Here is a 20,172-nt window from a genome sequence, read left to right on the forward strand (position 1 = left end):
GGCCCTGCACCTTTCATCCCTCATCATTGCAGTCTCTTCAATTTGGGCGGCGTTCACACATTTACATTGCATATACGTTGTGTTTATGTAAGTGCAACATGTACGTGAAATGAAAATTTGTCCATTCCTTTTGCTCTCAGGGGAGTATATGGGTTTCGTTACTAAGGATGCCTCTCCCCTATTTACACAGTAGGGGATAAGTGTCTGCTTGTTATCGGCTCAAATGCCAGGACCTTTTAGGCTGTGTTCACACGTGGCACCTGGTGTTTGCAAAACGTAAATGTTAATGCAATGTAAATAGCCAAATCGCCTCTCCTCGACCGTTAAATTGCACTTCAGTAACGCAATGCAAGCCCCACATATTAACATAGCCCCAGGCTGGGTTCAAGCATTGAGGGGCGCAAATACCAAACTATTTTTACATTTTTTTTTTTTGAGACTTTTAACACACGCTCAAAATTTGCGCCACAAAAACGGAGACCCATAAGTCTTCCTAAATGAATTCTGACATGCATGTAAGGCCAATGTAGCCCTATCGAAGATGATGGCGAGCCACTCAAGCATGTGCACCAGCACTCGTTTGATATAGGTCATGTGAGGATACTATTTTCCCCTGGCAATACACAGGATAGCAGAAAAGTATAATCAGTAGGAAATGCGACTTTAAACTTAACCAGACGCATGATACATGCATACCTGGACAGCTGAGCATACATGTGTATGAGTAGGGTTGAGAGGAATACCTGTCAAATAAAGACTCTGCTCAGAGCTCTGTAAAGTGTAGTCGCACCCGTAACTTGTACCTCCAATTTATTCTCATTATGATTTGATTTTTTTGCTTCTACAGAACAAGAAAACCTTGATCTAGATCTCGAATTTGAGATCCACTTGGGAATCGCACACACCCGTTGGGCCACGCACGGAGAGCCCAGTCCTACAAACAGCCACCCACAGCGCTCTGATAAAAACAACGGTATGTGTGTGCTATAAATTGTCTTCTGATCTGGAAAGTAAAAAGTTATATATTAACTATTGGGTAAATTGAGCACAGATAATAAACTGCACTGAAGAGCCGGGCGTTCCCTGATCGGGTTTACAGATACATTTTATTGTGCTGGTTGCTAGTGGAGACAGTCAGCAGGCTTACAGACGCACATTACTATCTAGTTAACTCTTGACACTATTGGAGTCTGTGCAGACATGGATCCACCATGAAATCTTGTATGATTACAGATCTGAAGCCGGCAGAATTGTGAATGTAGCTCGGCTGTTACCGCGGATTAGATCCGTATACATAATAGAAGTATGATTTATAGATGCCCATGCTACACATTGATGTTGGGTAATAATGTCAGGGGGGATTTATTACTTCCAGGCATGCTACTTTCCCTCTCCAGTGTTTCCTGGCATCAATTACATGACATACCTCCCTGTAGGGGGTGAACAGATGTGCAGAAGGGCTCAGTTTGTAGCGTACACAGGAGATTTGCGGCTCTCGTACGTGAAATGAGCGGTAACGGTTTGGGTTAACATAAATATACTGTATGTTCCTAACATGTGGCCTCCAGATTTCGGCTGGATCAGATCATTCATCATAGTGTTTTTCTAGCAGCAGGAAATGACATCACGTCTCTCCTCCTTTCCTTCTAGAGTTCATCGTAATCCACAATGGAATCATCACCAACTACAAGGACCTGAAGAAGTTCTTGGTGAGTGACTGTCCAAAGCATGTCATGTGCCATAGACTGTCCCATATTTACAGTTGGGTGGTAAGAGGGTGCACTTAAGAGTATCTGACTCCCTTGTTACTCACGTCTTGGCTTGTGCCAAGGTATCAACAGCTTTGCTGGAGGTCACACTGCAAGCAATTGGGAGATAGAGGGTGCATGCGCGCTCAGCGCTGTGCGGTGCATGCGCGCTCAGCGCTGTGCGGTGCATGCGCGCTCAGCGCTGTGCGGTGCATGCGCGCTCAGCGCTGTGCGGTGCATGCGCGCTCAGCGCTGTGCGGTGCATGCGCGCTCAGCGCTGTGCGGTGCATGCGCGCTCAGCGCTGTGCGGTGCATGCGCGCTCAGCGCTGTGCGGTGCATGCGCGCTCAGCGCTGTGCGGTGCATGCGCGCTCAGCGCTGTGCGGTGCATGCGCGCTCAGCGCTGTGCTGTGCATGTGTGCAGGGAAGTGTGTGCGTGAATTGAGTGCTGACTCACTACTGTGCGCTATTTCCTCATCCAGCGGAGGACACTTGCCGGCTCACGTGTCCATAATCCGTATAGATCTGGGTACATAAGAGATGCATTCCACAGGCATGAACTTAGTCTCGTTTTCTCACCGTTTTGCAGGAAAGTAAAGGCTACGAGTTTGAATCCGAGACTGACACAGAAACCATCGCCAAACTTGCCAAGTACATGTATGACAATCGAGAGAATGACGGCATCAGCTTTGCCACCCTTGTGGAGCGGGTCATCCAGCAGCTGGTGAGTGTAGTGCTCCAAACTCCTATAAGGGTCACTACGTTTGTTTATTTAACAAGTGTTAACAATTGTTTCTAAAGCCGATCGTGCAGATTAGACCAATGTTAGTGAGGATTGACGTCTCATGACTGCACCCTGGCCATTGATAGGTTGTCGCTCTATTTGAATCGTTTTCAGCATCCGGTATTGTAGAGACTGGGTGATATTCCTTATGGTGGGCATTAGATCATAACCCAGCTTTCCCAATTGCTCTTAAAGGGATTGTCTGTCATTGGCCATTTTTTTTAAACTGATGACTTGTGTGTATGTAAGTGGACATCAAACAACCTATGCTGATGATCCGTGGACAGAACTGGAAGCATACGTCTCTCTCCACTATATGTCTCTCAACACTGTATAGCATCCCATCTAGAGGTCTGTAGCTCGACTCTGAGGAAGCCTAGGAAAACTGATCAGGGATCTGATGAAGATGGGACATTAGTACTGCATATCTTGTTGTATATGGACCTAAACCTTCATTTTAACCTTGTTCCTCTTGCTTCATCCAACAGGAAGGTGCCTTTGCTCTAGTATTCAAGAGTGTGCACTACCCCGGCCAGGCTGTAGGGACCAGGTAATTGTGATAATTTAATAAAGAATAATGACATGATTGGTCTATATGTCCAGTACTGATCCTGTAATTTCTCTCTACAGGAGGGGCAGCCCGCTATTGATGGGTGTACGGAGCGAGCACAAGCTATCCACTGACCACATCCCAGTCCTGTACCGATCAGGTAATTATTCATGACTGACCAGGCTATGCACGGAGCTGCAGCTTTGGCTGTATTCACTGCAGTAGAGTAGCTGTGCATGGAACGTAAACGTCCTGAACAGGCGCCATTGTTTGAACGGACGCCTTTCGTAAGTCAGTATTAGAAAAAGTCTGGCATTTAGATGTAACCAGCAGGCCTGCCTAGCTCTGCATGTCTAGATATTGCATCCTGTTGATGGCTGATGTGGATTGTCATTGCCATGTAAGAAATATGCTGGGTGTAGTATGATGGGGGGTTGTGTATAATTGTATATTTTCTGTATTAATTATTGCTTATCGTCCATTGTTCGCTACGAGCTGCGATCCAGTTACAATAACCATTGTGTCATTGTAACGCATACGTCTGCTCCTGTCATGTCTTGGGCTGGCTGCATGTACCCAGGTGACCCTGTCCGGCGTATGTGACATATGCATTTCAGAGCACTGCGATGCATAGTTTGCCTGTGTCTTTGATGTGTTGTCTGATTCGTGCTGTCGCCTTTCTCATTGTCATTTTCAGTGTCACAAGGCAGCGATTACCTTCTAGAGAAAAGGCCCAGTTTAGTGGATGAAGGTGCCCGTCCAAGCTCGTATTGCATTATATACCTTCTATTAGAAAGAGATTATATTCATGTTATGGGCTTCTGGTACTGTTCTCCATACAGGTCATTCTGTGTGCCATCCAGTATTAGCACAGCGCCATAAATACAATATAGACCATCTGTATGATATTGGAGTAAAAATCTGCATAAAACTAAGATTCCTCATAAAATACTGACTTTATGAATATCTAGTAGTCACTCCATACAAAAAACTATTCCTAGGACCCCATTCATGATTGGAGCGATTCACACTATGAACACTAGGTGGCGATCTTTACCCAAAACTATGGAAAAAAACTTTGGAAATGAAGTCCAAGAATTTGTCCAATTTCCATATAAAAAAAATTACAACTGATTACAAAAAATACTTAATAGTGAATTTACTCTTAGACAAAACTTAGAAGGGATCTTTCACCATCTCCAACAATGACCACTTTTTACTTTCTTTATTAGGGGGGTCTTTACGCTGGATTTTGTTTCTCTTTAGTCCTCATTCTTGCAATGTATTCCATTAGTTATGGCACTAAATATGTTAATTAGGCAATTGACTCTCAGTTGGGTGGTGCCAGTCTGTGTGTTCTAGCTCAGGACTGCCCACCTGACACTAGTGAGCCTGATTAGCATATTAGGTGTTGGCTTCAGAATGTTGGGGACATATATATTCCAATAGTAAAGCCTCGCCTGCTAAAGGATGCAAATATCTGGAGGTTGAGTAAGGTTTGGTGTCTCCAGATCCCTAGGTAGTATCTTTATGGAGGCTGCTGCCCCATTGCAATTGGTTAAAATAATTATTTAAAGGATATCTACCACCAGGATGAAAGCCTGCATGCAAATGAGCCTGAGGGGCTCCAGGCTGCATTAACACTGACTATAATTCTTATCATTGGCATGTATGCAGAATGCGTGTATTACAATACATAGCAAGCTGCAGGATGCCATCCTGTGCCAAATCCTTCAATCAATCTGAGGGCCGGATCTGTAGCCCCTTTCTCTTTTATGTGCCTTCAGGAGAGCAGAGATAGAGTTTGTGGAACACAGCAGGGTTTATTCGCGCAGAATAAGGTTTCTGCCCTCCTATAAGTGGAAACCGTACCAGAACAAAAACAACAAAACAAATGTACCTTCCCTTTTCTATCCATCTTGGGGCATGTAAATCCAGATAATGTTTTCTTCTTTTATTGCTTACTTTGCAGGGTATTATTGCATCTGCTAAATTACTTGGAAGATCTATTTCTAGGGAAACTAATCACATAAGCTGCGACCTACAAACTTTGTAACCCCTGTCATTTCTTATGTTATGGTTGGGCACTTGGCATCCAGCTGGTACATTGTGAGGATGAGCAATGCTATTCATTCTGCAGGCTCTAATAGAGAGCCCAGGGTCTTTATGGAGAACAACGTCTCATTAAATTATATAGTTTTGGGCTTTTATGCAAGGTGCATGTATAACAATACATAGCAAGCTGCAGGATGCCATCCTGTGCAGAACTCGTCAATCTTTCTAATGACCCCCATCCTTAACCCCTATGTACATTCAGGAGAGCAGAGCTCTTAATGCATTGGGCTTTCTATAGATCTGCCAGCTCTATACTCCACGTACCAGTCTCGGGTCGAGGCCTTTACCACAACATAACCTGAATGCTGGAATGCTATCTTAACGACTCTGCATTATTTTTTCCTTCTCCGAGCTGCATCTCCTCCAGTTGGGCTGAAATTTCAGACTAAGGACTCTTCTTGCCCCTTCTATCTCTGTCTTCTGCCTCAAACACTAACAGGAGTTAAAAAAAAACTTTTGTTTTTACTTTTTGCAGGCCTGGAAAAGAAAGGAAGCTGCTCGCTGACCAGAGTGGACAGCACAACCTGCCTGTTCCCTGTGGATGAGAAAGCTGTGGAATATTACTTCGCCTCTGATGCCAGGTTAGGGGGGTGTAACGCTGTGCCGGCTTCTCCTGCAATATTGCAGAAAGGGTTGGCCGTAGTTTTTTAGTTATCCCCTGGATAACGTCTAACTGGTGAGAGTTTGACTGCTGGGACCCCTCACCAATCATGATAATGGGACCCCTGCAATGTGGTGAATGGGGGGGGGGTCCTGTTTTTGCTAATGGGTGGAGCAGAAGGGCGAGAATATCCCTCCATTGAGTTGTAACAAGTTAGCCCCTTTTCTGTGAATAGGCCCAAACTTGCTGATTGGCGGGGGTCTCAGTGGCGGGACCCCCACAAATCTCAAGAATGGGGGTCCTTTATACCCCTGTTGTATAGAGCCAGTCTTGCTCTGCAATCTTCGTCAGTGCCAGCACAACTGTCTGCTCTATATATCTCAAGCTACTAAGGGGGTACAATGGACCCCCATTCTCGATCTATAGGGATCCCATCACTGAGACCCCCACCGATTAGCATTAGCTGTGACTGGGGAACCTATTAACAAGGAGTGGAAGTCCTCGAGATGGCCAGGTTTTTTTGCTCCAAAACTTGGGACAATCCATTTAAAGATGTTTTCAGAAAAAAAACCTAAAAAATAAACTTAACTGTAGAAAAAATCCTATACTTTCCTATCTAGTCCAATGATCTTCTAGTGCTGTTATACTAGAAGTTATAATGTGTCTTCCGTAGAAATCACTGGCCTCAGCAGTCATATACCATTCAGTTTGGTGTGATAATTGAGTCCAGTAAATGTCTCAGTGGTCACGTGTATCGATGTAGATGATGTTATCACTTCTAATACGACAGGTGCAGGAGAACTGAAATTCTTTTGGCTAAAAATTGTTCATCTCAGATCCCCATAAATCCTCTGTATAACCTTGCTTTGCATACAACCAAATCTAGGGGGTGTTGAGGGGGAGTGGCCTTCTCGGGCTACATTCTGCAACTTCTTTTCAGAATTCGGCAATAATGTGATGTGACCAGGCTGACATAATGGTCCTTTAGCCTTCTAACATTAGCAAACTGTACACCATGCATATATCTGATCACATAAAATAACTACATGTCTTCATGGAGGTTGGGGAGGATTAGAAGTCCACACGACATGCTGTGATTTCATGTGATCAAATACATATATGGGGTACAGTTTGCTAATATTAGGAGGCTAAACGGCCTGAGATGATGGTCACAAGACATTATTGCTCAATGCTGAGAAGTTGGGGGATTCAGCCAGAGAAGGCCTAGCCGGGTGTTATTTTTTTTTAGTCAAAAGGGCTCTATGGGAACCTGCCACTTGCTGCATTTGTGAAAATGTGGTGACAGGTTCCCTTTAAAGGGATTGTCCAGGGTTTTAAAAACATGGTTGCTTTCTTCCAAAAAACAACTCCACGCCTAACCATGGGTAGCCAGTTCATTTCTACATAGCTGAGCTGTAGTACAATTTATAGTCGGGTGTGGCGCTGTTTTTGGCAGATTGGAAAGAGTTTGTCTGGGGGTTAAAAACCATGGCTGTAAAGATCCCTGCTGAAAGATCCCAGTAGTTGTATTGTATAGTAAAGCCGCTTTTTGCTTGTCTTGCAGCGCTGTCATTGAGCACACCAACCGAGTGATCTTCCTTGAAGATGATGATGTGGCGGCTGTTGTGGACGGACGTCTCTCCATCCACCGCATCAAGAGAAGTGCTGGAGATCACCCGGCGCGTGCCATCCAGACCCTACAGATGGAGCTGCAGCAGATCATGAAGGGTAAGACTGTTAGGTTTTCTGTTTAAGGCTTAAGATTTATCTAGGGAAAAGATAAGGGTGATATAATTTTCCAGTCATGCCATTCACCATGAAGACCACTCGTTTTGGCAGAATATTTTACCCTGTTAAAGTTTAGTGTACATATAGCAGTCACATCCTAAAGCTCATTTCAAAGGGGACTTATCATACACCACAAATAAGTAGCAAAAATCATATCTTTGTGAACCTGTCACCACATTTTTGCACAAATACAGCTAGTTGCAGCTTCCCATAGAGTCCTAGTAACTAACTGACCCCCTTCTTTTAGTTAAAATGTTTCCCTCAGAATAATTTTACCTGGTATCCAGGGATCTCTATAGAGTGGAGGAATACAGCAGCCCCTCTCCATGCTTTCTCTGCATGCAGCAGTAATGTCATAAGACCAGGGTGACATCATTGCAGGTCATTTAGACTCCTAACATTAGCAAACGATACCGTACAAAGCATATATATCGTAAAATCACAGCACATTATAATCATGGAGAGGAATAGCTGTCCATGCAGAACGCTTTTTTTTTTTTTCTATGTGGTCAGATATGCGCATGTGGTACAGCTAGCTAATGTTAAGAGGCTGAGGGGCCTGTGATGATGTCACCTGGTCACATGTCATTAGGCTCTATTGATCCCTAGTTACCAGGCAAGTTTATAACTTTCACTCCCTTCTTTTAGCTAAAAATTGTTTCCCTCACATCCCCATACAATTAGTTACTAGGGCTCTGTGGGAACCTGCCACTACCTCTATGTGTAAAAATTGGGTGACCGGTTCCATTTAAATAAATGCACAGTATATGACATTGTGATTTGGGACACTAAACAACCTACAGGTCCTTATGGACCACTGGTTCGGTGTCCTAAATTGCCATGTATGATTTTTTTCTTAAAACCTTCATAGTCCCCTCCTTCCTCGTTCCCTTCAGCAAGTGAAGTCGGCTTAGTACACCTCGGCTTCACTGTGCAAGCACCATAGTTACCGTGCATGCGCATTTAAGTCATGGCATCATCTTGGGCTCACTACCCTCATTGTGAGATAAGACGATGGTACAGGTTCTTCAGATGTAAGTCCAATGTGCCTCATACAGGTCGATTTGGGGCCCCTAAACCACAGGTCCCTAAGGAGCTGCAGTTGGTTGGGGGGTCCCAAATCAACTTGACAGGTCCTTTTTTAATGTCAAGTGGTTATTTCATAAAAAGTTTAAGATGATCTAGAATTACTTGCGGAGACAAATGTGTAAAGAAGGGGTGTCTTATTGCTGGGAGGGGCAATGGGCGAGGTAGTAAGGTGCAAGAATGAGGTGCAGCATAATTGGGTGTGATGCCAAAGGCTATAAAACAAGAGGAGAGGCTACTTAGTGTAAGAAGGGCGTGAGGTGAGGGGGAAGGACAGTGCAGAGCGGATGAGTGAATATAGTGGCTGATAACGGCAGAAGACCTGCTCCGTGTCACTTGTAGGATGCAGACACTGACTTTCCATTCCCTCCTGCTCCGTGTCACTTGTAGGATGCAGACACTGACTTTCCATTCCCTCTGCTTTTTCTTGCAGGAAACTTCAGCTCCTTCATGCAGAAAGAAATCTTTGAGCAGCCGGAGTCGGTCGTCAATACCATGCGAGGACGAGTGAACTTCGATGACCTAACAGGTAAAACCTCTCTACACTCCATACAAGTCCCTGATATATTGATCCCATAAGAGATAATCTACACCTAATGGGGAAATCTGGTTTCCCATCTTTGTTGACTTCCTCTATATTTTAGGCATTTATTATCTGTATTACATGTATATATGAACCAGTATCCTATTCGAAACCCATATATAACATTGATTCTGTTTTATACAGTAAATTTGGGAGGTTTGAAGGATCACCTTAAGGAAATCCAGAGATGCCGACGACTGATCCTCATTGCTTGTGGGACCAGTTACCACGCTGGAGTAGCTGTATGTATTGTGCTGCTATCGAATATTTACATTTTATTTTATGATATTCAAGTTCAGATTATCCTAGAAATTGAGAAAGCATTTCCCTAGAATGAAGATTTTGATTTCTATAATGTACCCAGCAAGTTCTAAGCCTTATTATGGTTCTGGTAATAAATATCACTGGCAGAATATTGACCAGTCTGGAGATGTAACTGGTCCATGTCCCTTTCATGATCCAATATCCAAGTACTAAATAATATAGCAATATTAGTTGTTATAGGAGCAGCCTTCACTTACTATCATAAAGAGTTAACATAATTTTGGTCTGTTGAAAATACTCTATATTGGCAAGAGGCGGTCGTCTGTGGTCAGTATTCTTCCTGTGCTAATTGCTTCAATATTTTGTAATGCCAAACAATTTTGTTTTTTGTGTTTGGTTTGTAGCCTCTAGGGCAGGTATGGCGAACCTTTTAGAGACCGAGTGCCCAAACTATAACCAAAATCCACGTATTTACTGCGAAGTGCCAACATTGCATTTTAAGCAATAACTTATTGTCACCTGCTCTTCAACATCTATCAATTGTATCGGCCCCTTGAGGCCACTAATACAGTTGAAACAAGGAGGGCAAATTCATACTCTCACTGTAGCTTCACACCAGGGTCTCTCTGTACAGTAAGAATGTAGCGTGACTTACAAAGACAATGCAGTTCTATCAGCTCCTTCTCACTTTTCCCGCAGTTCCAAACGGCCAATGAAGTGTCACTTTAAAATAGCACTGATTGTAGCATCTCAGGGGACTGCAGGAAGATTCGGTGGATTTGGTCCTGTCTTGGGGTCAATGACCTGAGTGCCCACAGAAAGGGCTCTGAGTGCCACCTCTGGCACCCGTGCCATAGGTTTGCCACCACTGCTCTAGGGTCTACATACTGTGTATACGCTTCATTCTATCATTTTTATGCTGTTTTTGCACAGGTTTCCATCATCAGCTTCTATTCAGACCGGTGTTATGGTTTGGTAGGAGTGATCTGAGGGGTGTCCACTGCAACCCCCCACCCTAACATTTTAGGCAGCGGTTTCGATTACTAGACCATATTGTTGCATGTTATGATTCAAGACCTCCCCCCACCCTGATAAGGTCTGATATGTGATAACTGCTCTGATAATTTTATGAGTCCCCTTTGGTAACGGAGTCGCCTCTTCTCACAGACCCGCCAGATATTAGAAGAACTTACAGAACTGCCAGTCATGGTGGAGCTGGCCAGTGACTTCTTGGACAGAAACACCCCAGTCTTCAGAGATGACGTCTGCTTTTTCATCAGCCAGTCTGGTAAGTGACTGACATTGGTTATTGGCTCTGTTCAAATTGATTCAATATTTCAGGAATAAGATGTGGGACCGCAGTTTAATGGCTAAATAGTAAAGTAAAACTGTAATTGCACATACCCATGGTTGGCTTCAGGTATCAGTAGGCCCCTGGGCAACAAAGCCTCAGTGGGCCCCTTTGCAGTGAACTCATGTGGCAGCATTCAAAATTCAGAAACTAAAACAGTCTCCTCCTGAAATATTCCCTAATTTATCCCAAAGAGCCTTATCATGTATGTATGTATGTATTTATTTATTTTTTAAATCTGATATTTTTTTTAATTCTGTTTTGTAAACCATTTTTAAAAATTAAAACAAACCAACGAAGACAACCCCACACCCCAATCCCTCCAGCTCTATCATAGTTATTTACAAGCCACTCATCCCCATGGACTCTTTATGTACAGCCTTATGTGGGCCCCTCCAATAGCTCTGGGCCCTGGCATTTGCCCAGTGCTGGCACCAGCCCTGCACATACCACCCAAACAGAGGAATGATGATTACTAGGGCACGTATAATATTTCCCAGATCACATGTGACCACTGAGCTTTACCCAACTGTATATAGCAGTGATGGCGAACCTTTTGGAGACAGAGTGCCCAAGTTACTACTAAAACTCACTTATATGTCGCAAAGTGCCAACATGACAATTTAAGTAGTAACTTATTGATCCCTGCTGTATCACAGGTTTTAATTGTATTGGCATCCTGAGTTCACCAACACAATAGAAAAATGATGGAGAAATTTGGATTGTAGTTTCCCTCCAGGGTCCCCTGAAGAGGAAGAATCAGGGGACCCAGAGCAGGAGCTCCAATGACAATCCATCTCTATCCACACCTTCTGGCTCCTCCTGTAGTCCTGGCACCCAAGGCTGTCACTCTAAAATAGCGCTGAGCATGGCACATCCTGGGATGTATTGTATCACAGGAGGAAGCTTTGAGTCCTATCTGGCAAACTCTATGTTGGGATGAAGGCCTGGGTGCCCACAGAAAGGGCTCAGAGTGCCACCTCTGGCACCCATGCCATAGGTTTGCCACCACTGGTATAGGGTTTTTTTTTTCCCCCTAGTCTTCCCGAATTTTGATTTGACTTTTAAGTTTGTTAAGGTGACTTCTGTCTTTCCCTTTTGTGGTTTAACATGGTGTCCTTTCCACAGGAGAGACGGCGGACACCCTGCTCGCCCTGCGTTACTGTAAGGAACGAGGAGCCCTGACTGTAGGGATTACAAACACTGTCGGCAGTTCCATATCCCGAGAGACGGATTGTGGGGTTCATATTAATGCCGGACCTGAGATTGGTGTGGCCAGCACAAAGGTGAGCACTGACTGAGCAAGGAATGTTACCTGTAAGATTGATTATAAGCACAATGTATCGTTCTCATGTTGTATTAGCGTGACTGTGTCTTGTCGTATTATAACTTCTGTTATATTGCTCCCCCCCCCCCCCCACACAGGCCTACACTAGCCAGTTTGTGGCCCTTGTCATGTTTGCACTCCTGGTTTGTGATGACCGTATATCTATGCAGGAGAGACGGAAGCAGATCATTAATGGTCTGAAGGTTTTACCAGGTAAGAGACTCTCACAAGTGCTGAATATTACTCTTACCTAATGCTATAATAATAATCATCTTTAAAAGGGTTTTCCTATGAAAGAAAATTCTCACATCTCAATCCCCAAACCCTCTTACAGTTTTATTGCTGTTTTAGCTCCTATCACTCAGTGATAGTGGGCAGGGACTCTCTAAGCAGACACATTATGATCCCTCTAGTTCTGGGGGTTACATAATCACGGTACAGGTGTATATACACTTTCATCTGGCTTCTGACATTATACTAACACACACATAGAAAGAGAGATGAGGCAGATCAGTGATGATGAGATGCCTACTACACAGAGGCATGACAAACAAAGGCAGACAGACTTTTACACTGTTAGCACTGCTACATCTCTGTTCTCACAAATATGTGCCTGCCTCCCCCTTTCCTGGATCACTTATCTGCTTGTAGTTTGTAGCTTGCAGCTACACAATGTGGCGCTGGCAGGAAGTGAATCAGTGAGTGTCAGTGTGAGCTCCAAGCTATAGTGCCGGGGAGGAGGGTACAGGCTCAAAGCAGAGACACAGAAACTCGGCAGCACGGAGTCGCTGCATTCGCCGAATCCACTGCATGATCTATCTCTTCCGAAGACATCTGCCTTTACTGGTGACCACCCCCCCCCCCCATACCCCCATTAGATAGACATTCATTCCTGCTGATATCAATCTAATGTGGAGCACCCCTGTTGATTATCTGGGTGTTCTGTGCTGGGGACAGTAGTGTGAATGTCCAGGCAGCAGGTTCACCTTTCCACTGCTGAACCATCACAGGCAGAATTAAAGGAAATCTACCACCAAAATCCATCATGATAACCTAGGGACACTTACTCATAGATCCAGGCACCTTGACTGTGATAATCTTCTTAGTTTTGTTATCCATAGCCTCCTTCCTTCTAAAATTAACATTATGCTAATGAGCCAGAAGGGCTCTGAGGGGCGTTACCAGAGGCTTTTACACTGTGCAGGATTTTTGTATAGTTTTGTGTTCTTTCTTATAGTAACTTTTTTATTTTATCTCTTCCTCTCATGCAGATAACATTAAAGAAGTTTTGAGCCTTGATGATGAGATTCAGAAGTTGGCAGAAGAGCTGTACCAGCAGAAATCTGTCCTCATTATGGGTCGTGGATATCACTATGCAACCTGCTTGGAAGGAGCCCTGGTAGGTGGAGATGTGGCAACTAGAGGGTCTAAAGAACTGGACCCTGTTGCTTTAAGCATCTGACACAATGACCTGTAGGCACAATGAAAGTCATTATCCCCTGTTTTAAAGTTTTTCCTCTATCCAATGCATAATGGATGACTAATTGATTGGTGTGGGCTCTGACTGCTCGGACCCCAAGCGATCACAAGTGCCGCTCCATGCGACTCCCTAATGGAGCTTAATGCACTCCAATCCTATAGATGCTGAATAGAGCGCAAGCTCACAGGCACTGCCTGCCACTTCATGAAAGATTGCATGGAAGCCCCTTTCACATTTTTGGTGGGGGTTTCCAAAAATCAGACCCCGACCCAAGAGTTGTGTATCACCTGTGCTGTGGATAGGGAATCGGTTCAAAATAGGACCCAACTTGAACAATTGGTTTTTTTTTGCCTAGTTGCACACTTAAACCCCAAACCCTTCAGGGTTAATACATGTTTATCTTGTACATTGAATTCATCTTAAATATGTATATATTTTTTTTTCTGCAGAAAATTAAGGAAATCACATACATGCATTCAGAAGGGATCTTGGCTGGAGAACTGAAGCACGGACCCCTGGCTCTGGTAGACAAGCTCATGCCAGTAATAATGATCATCATGAGAGATCACGCCTACACCAAGTGCCAAAACGCACTGCAGCAAGTGGTGGCAAGATCGGTAGGTCCAGAAATGCACAAACTGGTAAGGTATGGGTAGCCTCAGTAGTACATGCAGGAGTTAACCTTATGTTTCCTACTCCCAGGGTCGACCAGTAGTAATCTGTGACAAGGAGGATACAGAAACCATCAACACAATCAAACGTACAATTAAGGTGCCTCACACGGTGGACTGTCTTCAAGGGATCCTCAGCGTCATCCCCTTGCAGCTGCTTGCCTTCCATCTTGCTGTGCTCAGAGGATATGATGTGAGTCTTTTTTTTTTTTTTCTCTTCCCTCTGTTTATAGCATTTCTGTTTTAAAACCACTTGTCAAATCTTCAACAGAAGAGAAGTGGGTGAAGACTAACTTCCTCTATCTGCCCTGAAGTGGAGTCAAATTAAGTCTGCCCACAGTTGTCACGATGGCATCTGTTTTCCCATTAAGTAATTTAGCGTTGTATCCAGTTATATGTAGTGACTAGCCTGACAGCTTTCATCATATGGAGGAGCACGTAGAATGTAATAAATAGTATAAACCAGTAGTGAAATAGTGCTCAGAATGCACAGACTTTAAATGTCATGTATTTAAGGGTTGACAATTTCTCTGTTTTGCACAAAGTATCTGGAGAGTAGAAGGGTAGGGGTCTGCTGAGGAGTGCATGAACTGCAAAGCAAGACCAAAAAATGTTGAGAAGAATCACAGAGTGGCATGGAAGGACTGATGAGGAACAGGGGAGCCACTGCATCCACAGGGCTGTACACACTCGGTTACACACAGAGAGCACATGACCTCCCCCTCCACTCTCTGGAGTGAGCAGCACCTCCCCTCCATACAGTTGTTTGCATGACCGTTTCATAGGGCTCATCAGAGCAGCCTGGGGAAGGACCTACTTTAGGAATAGGAACTAAGGAGGATAGCATAGAAACTGCTTGTTATCGGTAATCAAAATAATAGGCAAACTTTTTCTACATCCCAAGAGCTTTTGATTTTTGATACAGGTTGTGCTAATATAAAATTGCTTCGCACCTTGTATTCATCTACAATAACCTTCTCCCTCTCTTCCCCCAGGTGGATTGTCCTAGAAACTTGGCCAAGTCCGTAACCGTTGAATAAGCCGAACAGTTGCCAGAGAAGACACTATTTCTGCAAATTAATTTTTTTTTTTTAATCCCAATTTTTACTTTTGTATTTATGTTTTTCTGTGTTTTTTCTTTTGTTGTTTTGATCCATTTTTCAGTTTCGGCTGCACCTTGTCAATGAGGAAAGGGGCAGAGTGTCGTACAATCGTAGTTTCTATTGTAATCCCGTGCCATTGGTAGAGTAGCCATTCCTATCACCTGCAGTAACTGTGACAGAGGTCTAGTGATTTGGGAACGGCCAAGTCCAGCACTTTATTACTCTGTCTGTTTACTTCTGGCCACTACCACAGTATAGACATGGTCCGATCTCTATATATAGGTGCCATGAGGTTCTGCCCTGCTTATCTCTACAGTTGGGTACAATACTCCATATTGCGGGAAGAGGGCGCCAGGTTGTGTATGGAGGAAATTGAGGACAACCTGTGCACCAGGGCTTCTACTTCCAATACACTTGGGATAATTTTTGGACAATACTGGAACACGTCGCCATATTACAAGTTCATCCGTATTACATGAACTCTCCGAGAGGCTGGAACTGCACATTCCATATAGAATCCTGCCACATTCTAGATTATTCTCTCTCCATGTTGGTGTTTTGATCACTACTTGCTACGTTACTGCCTGGTGACATAGGAAATAGTCTATAGTCTTTGCAGGTACTAGAACACGTTTACGTTTTAGCAGCGCGTCCATGTGTGATCGGGGGTCTGGTCCTCATCTTTTTAATCCTTTCACCCATAATTAGCATTTTATCTTCTATTTATATGTATTATAAGAACTACCTTTTTACACCTTTAAGTTTACGTTACATTTAAGGGCTTGTGCTGGAGCCATCGCAGATATTACTGTGAAATTTCCTCTCTAACCAGTCTGGCAAGGTCTCCCATTCTCACAGTGTGAGAAGATCCTTGCAAAGGCAAGATAAAGCACATGACTTCCTCACACACATTGACGCAATAAAGAAGCGGTATAGGTAATGGGTCTACTATTTTATTTTTCTGGGATCAGCGCCACTTTTGTCTTGTGGTTGTGTCTGGTATTGCAGCTCATCCTCATTCTAAGGCAAACTGAACTACTAGATGACCGACAACACTGGTGCCAATTCCGGAATTTTTTAAAAAAAGTTCACCATTATTTCCAGCCGAAGACAACCCCTTTAACATTTTGTATACACCATCCCACTCCCTTTAAACGGACTCCCTATGATATGAAATGAAGGCTATGTGAGATCTACACATGCACTACTAGAGATGAAGATATATAGGAAAGACAATGTGACTCTTTATGTTCTCTCGCGTCCCTTTTTATTATGATTTTCTTTGTTTTGTATTCTATATCAGATGTTGGTACTTTATTGGTTAATTATGTATTGTCTATTTTTTATTTTCTGTTTTAACTGGAAAAAAATTATGTAAAAATTTTTCCATTAGATGGAAAGAAAGATGCTGTCCTCCTATTATTGTTGAAGAAGTTTACAAAGGACCAAAGATGCATAGAGTGCTTGTAAAAACACTTGGATTCTGTGAACCAATAAACCTTTGGACATGTACATGCATTTACCTAGTGCTTGGTCTGTGTGGGTTTTATTATTGGGGAGTGGGGGGGGGGGGGGTTGGCACAGATTATTAGGGCTATTATACCTATTTGTATAGGTAGACAAAAACTAGGATAGTTTTATTAGTAAAAATAAAATTGCAGCTCCTCCTTTTGGACTGTAGGTGGCAGTGTTGCTGCTAAAGTATAGAAAGAGAATTTTTCATAGTTTTTTTTGGCAGCATGTTACCATTGCATCAGACTACATGCCATATAAGAAACGGACGGCGTAAACCTATAAGATATTCATTTAATAGACACTATGTGATTGGCCATTGCAAGGGGTATTGAAAAACAATTGGGGTCATTTGCACCAAGTCCAAAGTGGAGCCTTGTAGGCCCTGTTCACACCTACATTTGGACCTCTGTTATTATTTTTCATGACTAAAACCATAATAATGGATCCATTAAATTGTTCAATGATTTCAAAATATATATATATATATATATATATATATATATATATAATTTTTTTTTTTTTTTTTTTTTTTTTTTAATTTATTTATTTTTTTAAATTGTATGTAGTTAAAATTTTCCAAATAAATTTGTAGGGTACATCTACAATATTTGGCTTCCGTTAGTGTTCGTACCTCTTCCACTTTATGAGACGTAAAAAAATAGCTTTACGGACTCTTCCACTTTATGAGACGTAAAAAAATAGCTTTACGGACAAAAGCGGACACTAACAGAAGCCATCAAAAGTTTATTGAAATCAAAGGACCTTGTAAGGGATCTGCTACATCTTGGTATATCATTGGTTTAGCAACAAATAACGGGTGTATGAATGCAGGTGTGAACAGAGCCTTATGGGCACCATAGAAAACTGGCCGCATAAAAGGGGTTTCTACTCCATACGGTTTAATGAGAGTCAATCCTGCAAACATTAAGCAGGTGATGGAGACATCTGCCTCCGGCTTCCAATAAAAAGGAGCAGATTGTTGCAGGTTCCGGCCAAAACCCCTCCCACCCCCAGGGGTTAAGGACACACATATTGGATATACAGCAATGTAATCCCCATGTATTGAAGGGGTTGACCACTTATACTTACCCTGGTTAGTGGCAAGACCCTAATATGGTCACCGATACCGGTAACATTTGTCTGGAGCTGCACGCCCTTCCAACCCCTGATATGGTAGTGGCAGTGCATATAGTAATTACATGCCATTCCCTCTCTATCCGCTAGAAGGCAGCAGGACACATGGCTTTAGAGGAAGTCCTGAGTCCTGCTGCCCAGGGGGAGGCTGTGCATGACCTGCAGCTAAAACTTTACATAGGGAAGTACAAGGGCTAACCCCTTTTAAGGACCTCTACCACCAGGATGAAGATTGTAAACCAAGCACACTGGTGTGTGCCCCCTCTGACAGGATCCACTCTTCCTTTAGCTTCTAATGACCTTGTTTTTACAAGAAAGAAAAAAAAGCTTTTAGAAAAATTATATTTCATAGCTGTTAATTGATCCTGGAGCTCCTCACACTCATTTGCATAATAAGAGGTCATCCTGCCAGATGGCGCGCACACACCAGTATCTCAGTGTGCTTGATTTACAATCCTTCATCCTGGTGGTAGATTTCCTTTGAATGTTGATTTTGTCAAAGTAACAGAATTCTCCGATCCATGTGTTTCGGGATGGAGGGGGAGCGGTCTAATGAACGGTTTCAGCTCAGGTGACTTTTATTTGGTGATGACAAGTGTCTGTAAAAAGGAATTTTTTTTTTTCAGATCTGTAGACCCAGGTCGCGGAACAGACGGTCCGTCATAAATACCTTTTCCTGCCTGTTACCTTAATGTCCTGATATTACCTTTCAAGCTGTAGGATTTGGCAGACTCTACGGAGTTACTTGAAAAGACTTCCGGAGTTGAACCTGGTGTGCAGAGCAATATACTGCACATAAATTACACATCAGTAGGATTTATATACCGTGAGAATAATCCGTGTCCATGGCTTGGAGAAACCGTGCTTGGTTCTGGTAGTTTTCCAGATTCCTCCTCGTCTGATACACTGGGAGAAGTTATATGACCAGATGGCCGCTGGGGACTCGCTGCTTGTAAAAGCCGGCATTGTTCTACTACAGGGGGGTGAGCAAAAATGGGGATTTGTGTTTCAGGTAACAGAACTTGTGTCACTAAGTTGAGTCAGGATGTACAATAGATATGTTGGATTTGGAGAACATATTGCGGATAAATAATTCCAGTAAGAACAGGTTGTTTAAGAAGTGTTCTGGAAATCTTACACCGCAGAGAAAGCATTCACAACGTTATGTCACCGCACAAAAGTGATGTCACTGGGCAAAAAAATGATCTACACAATGACATCAATTCAGAATTACGGAAATAATAACCCCTTTTTACACCTGGATGCAACTATATGTCCAGATGAGCAGCATCTTGATATGGTGATCGCTTTTGGGCTCGCGCCATAATGGACACAGTCTGTAATCACCCCTTATTTAACATTGGAATCTAAAGCAGAAGCGTAGAGGTTCTTTATATTCGACCATTGGCCCTACCTCATTTCGATTGCCAGTAGCGATACATCCTAATATATTACAGTTTACACTGATACATACCCCCAACTCTTAGGGTGGGTAAAGGTGAACACACCACAAAATTTTTTGTGTCCTAAGCCATTGCCCCACCCACTAGTAAAGTATAAAAACCACCTAATTGGCCCCCACAAATTGTAGTATAATAATATCCCCCTTTATATGGCCAGCCACTCATGGACCCTAATATATAAATATATATATCACCCCCTGATGCAACCCAGCAAAATATGCCCCTTTCTGTAGCCCCTCACAGTTGGCCCATTCTCTGGAGCCCCCCAATTGTAACATAATGCCCACTTTACTTTTAGTCCCGCACTTAGTGAACTCTTTTATTTATCCCCCCAAACACACTAACTTAAAATTCCCTAGATTTCGATACTCCCAAAACCCTCTCCTCTTCCCCTGCCCCGGTAATACCTTGGTATCCTGAATATAACAATGCATCCAATAAGTGATCAAATGACTGCATTGTGATGTTCCCTGTGTGATTCCTAAATAGCCCAATGAACCCCAAAATGGTCCAACTAAAAGCTGCCTATTCTCCCCCCAAAAAATAAGCTAGTTGTTCCCCGAAAGTAGTGACTCAAAAAGTTGTTATCCAGAAGTTTTAAAAAGCAAAG

General features: G+C 43.2%; 1 protein-coding gene across 3 annotated transcripts in view; it reads left to right on the forward strand.

Moving 5' to 3' along the window:
* Positions 1-16,972, forward strand: part of GFPT1 (glutamine--fructose-6-phosphate transaminase 1) — a 42,478-nt gene extending 25,506 nt beyond the window's left edge. For 2 of the 3 annotated variants that reach the window (XM_072148876.1, XM_072148875.1), the window contains exons 4-20: positions 848-973; positions 1,651-1,709; positions 2,337-2,471; positions 3,020-3,081; positions 3,162-3,241; positions 3,779-3,832; positions 5,672-5,777; positions 7,362-7,525; positions 9,105-9,200; positions 9,399-9,496; positions 10,686-10,806; positions 11,998-12,155; positions 12,295-12,409; positions 13,468-13,595; positions 14,126-14,293; positions 14,379-14,540; positions 15,343-16,972. In XM_072148876.1, the coding sequence (XP_072004977.1) occupies positions 848-973; positions 1,651-1,709; positions 2,337-2,471; positions 3,020-3,081; positions 3,162-3,241; positions 3,779-3,832; positions 5,672-5,777; positions 7,362-7,525; positions 9,105-9,200; positions 9,399-9,496; positions 10,686-10,806; positions 11,998-12,155; positions 12,295-12,409; positions 13,468-13,595; positions 14,126-14,293; positions 14,379-14,540; positions 15,343-15,387 (1,877 nt within the window). In that variant the 3' untranslated portion in view covers positions 15,388-16,972. The remainder of the gene's footprint in view (positions 1-847; positions 974-1,650; positions 1,710-2,336; positions 2,472-3,019; positions 3,082-3,161; positions 3,242-3,778; positions 3,833-5,671; positions 5,778-7,361; positions 7,526-9,104; positions 9,201-9,398; positions 9,497-10,685; positions 10,807-11,997; positions 12,156-12,294; positions 12,410-13,467; positions 13,596-14,125; positions 14,294-14,378; positions 14,541-15,342) is intronic. The other variant, XM_072148877.1, reaches the window with a different exon arrangement.
* Positions 16,973-20,172: the final 3,200 nt, after the last annotated feature.

Source organism: Engystomops pustulosus, chromosome 4, assembly GCF_040894005.1.
Source record: "Engystomops pustulosus chromosome 4, aEngPut4.maternal, whole genome shotgun sequence".
Classification (NCBI taxonomy): Eukaryota; Metazoa; Chordata; class Amphibia; order Anura; family Leptodactylidae; genus Engystomops; species Engystomops pustulosus.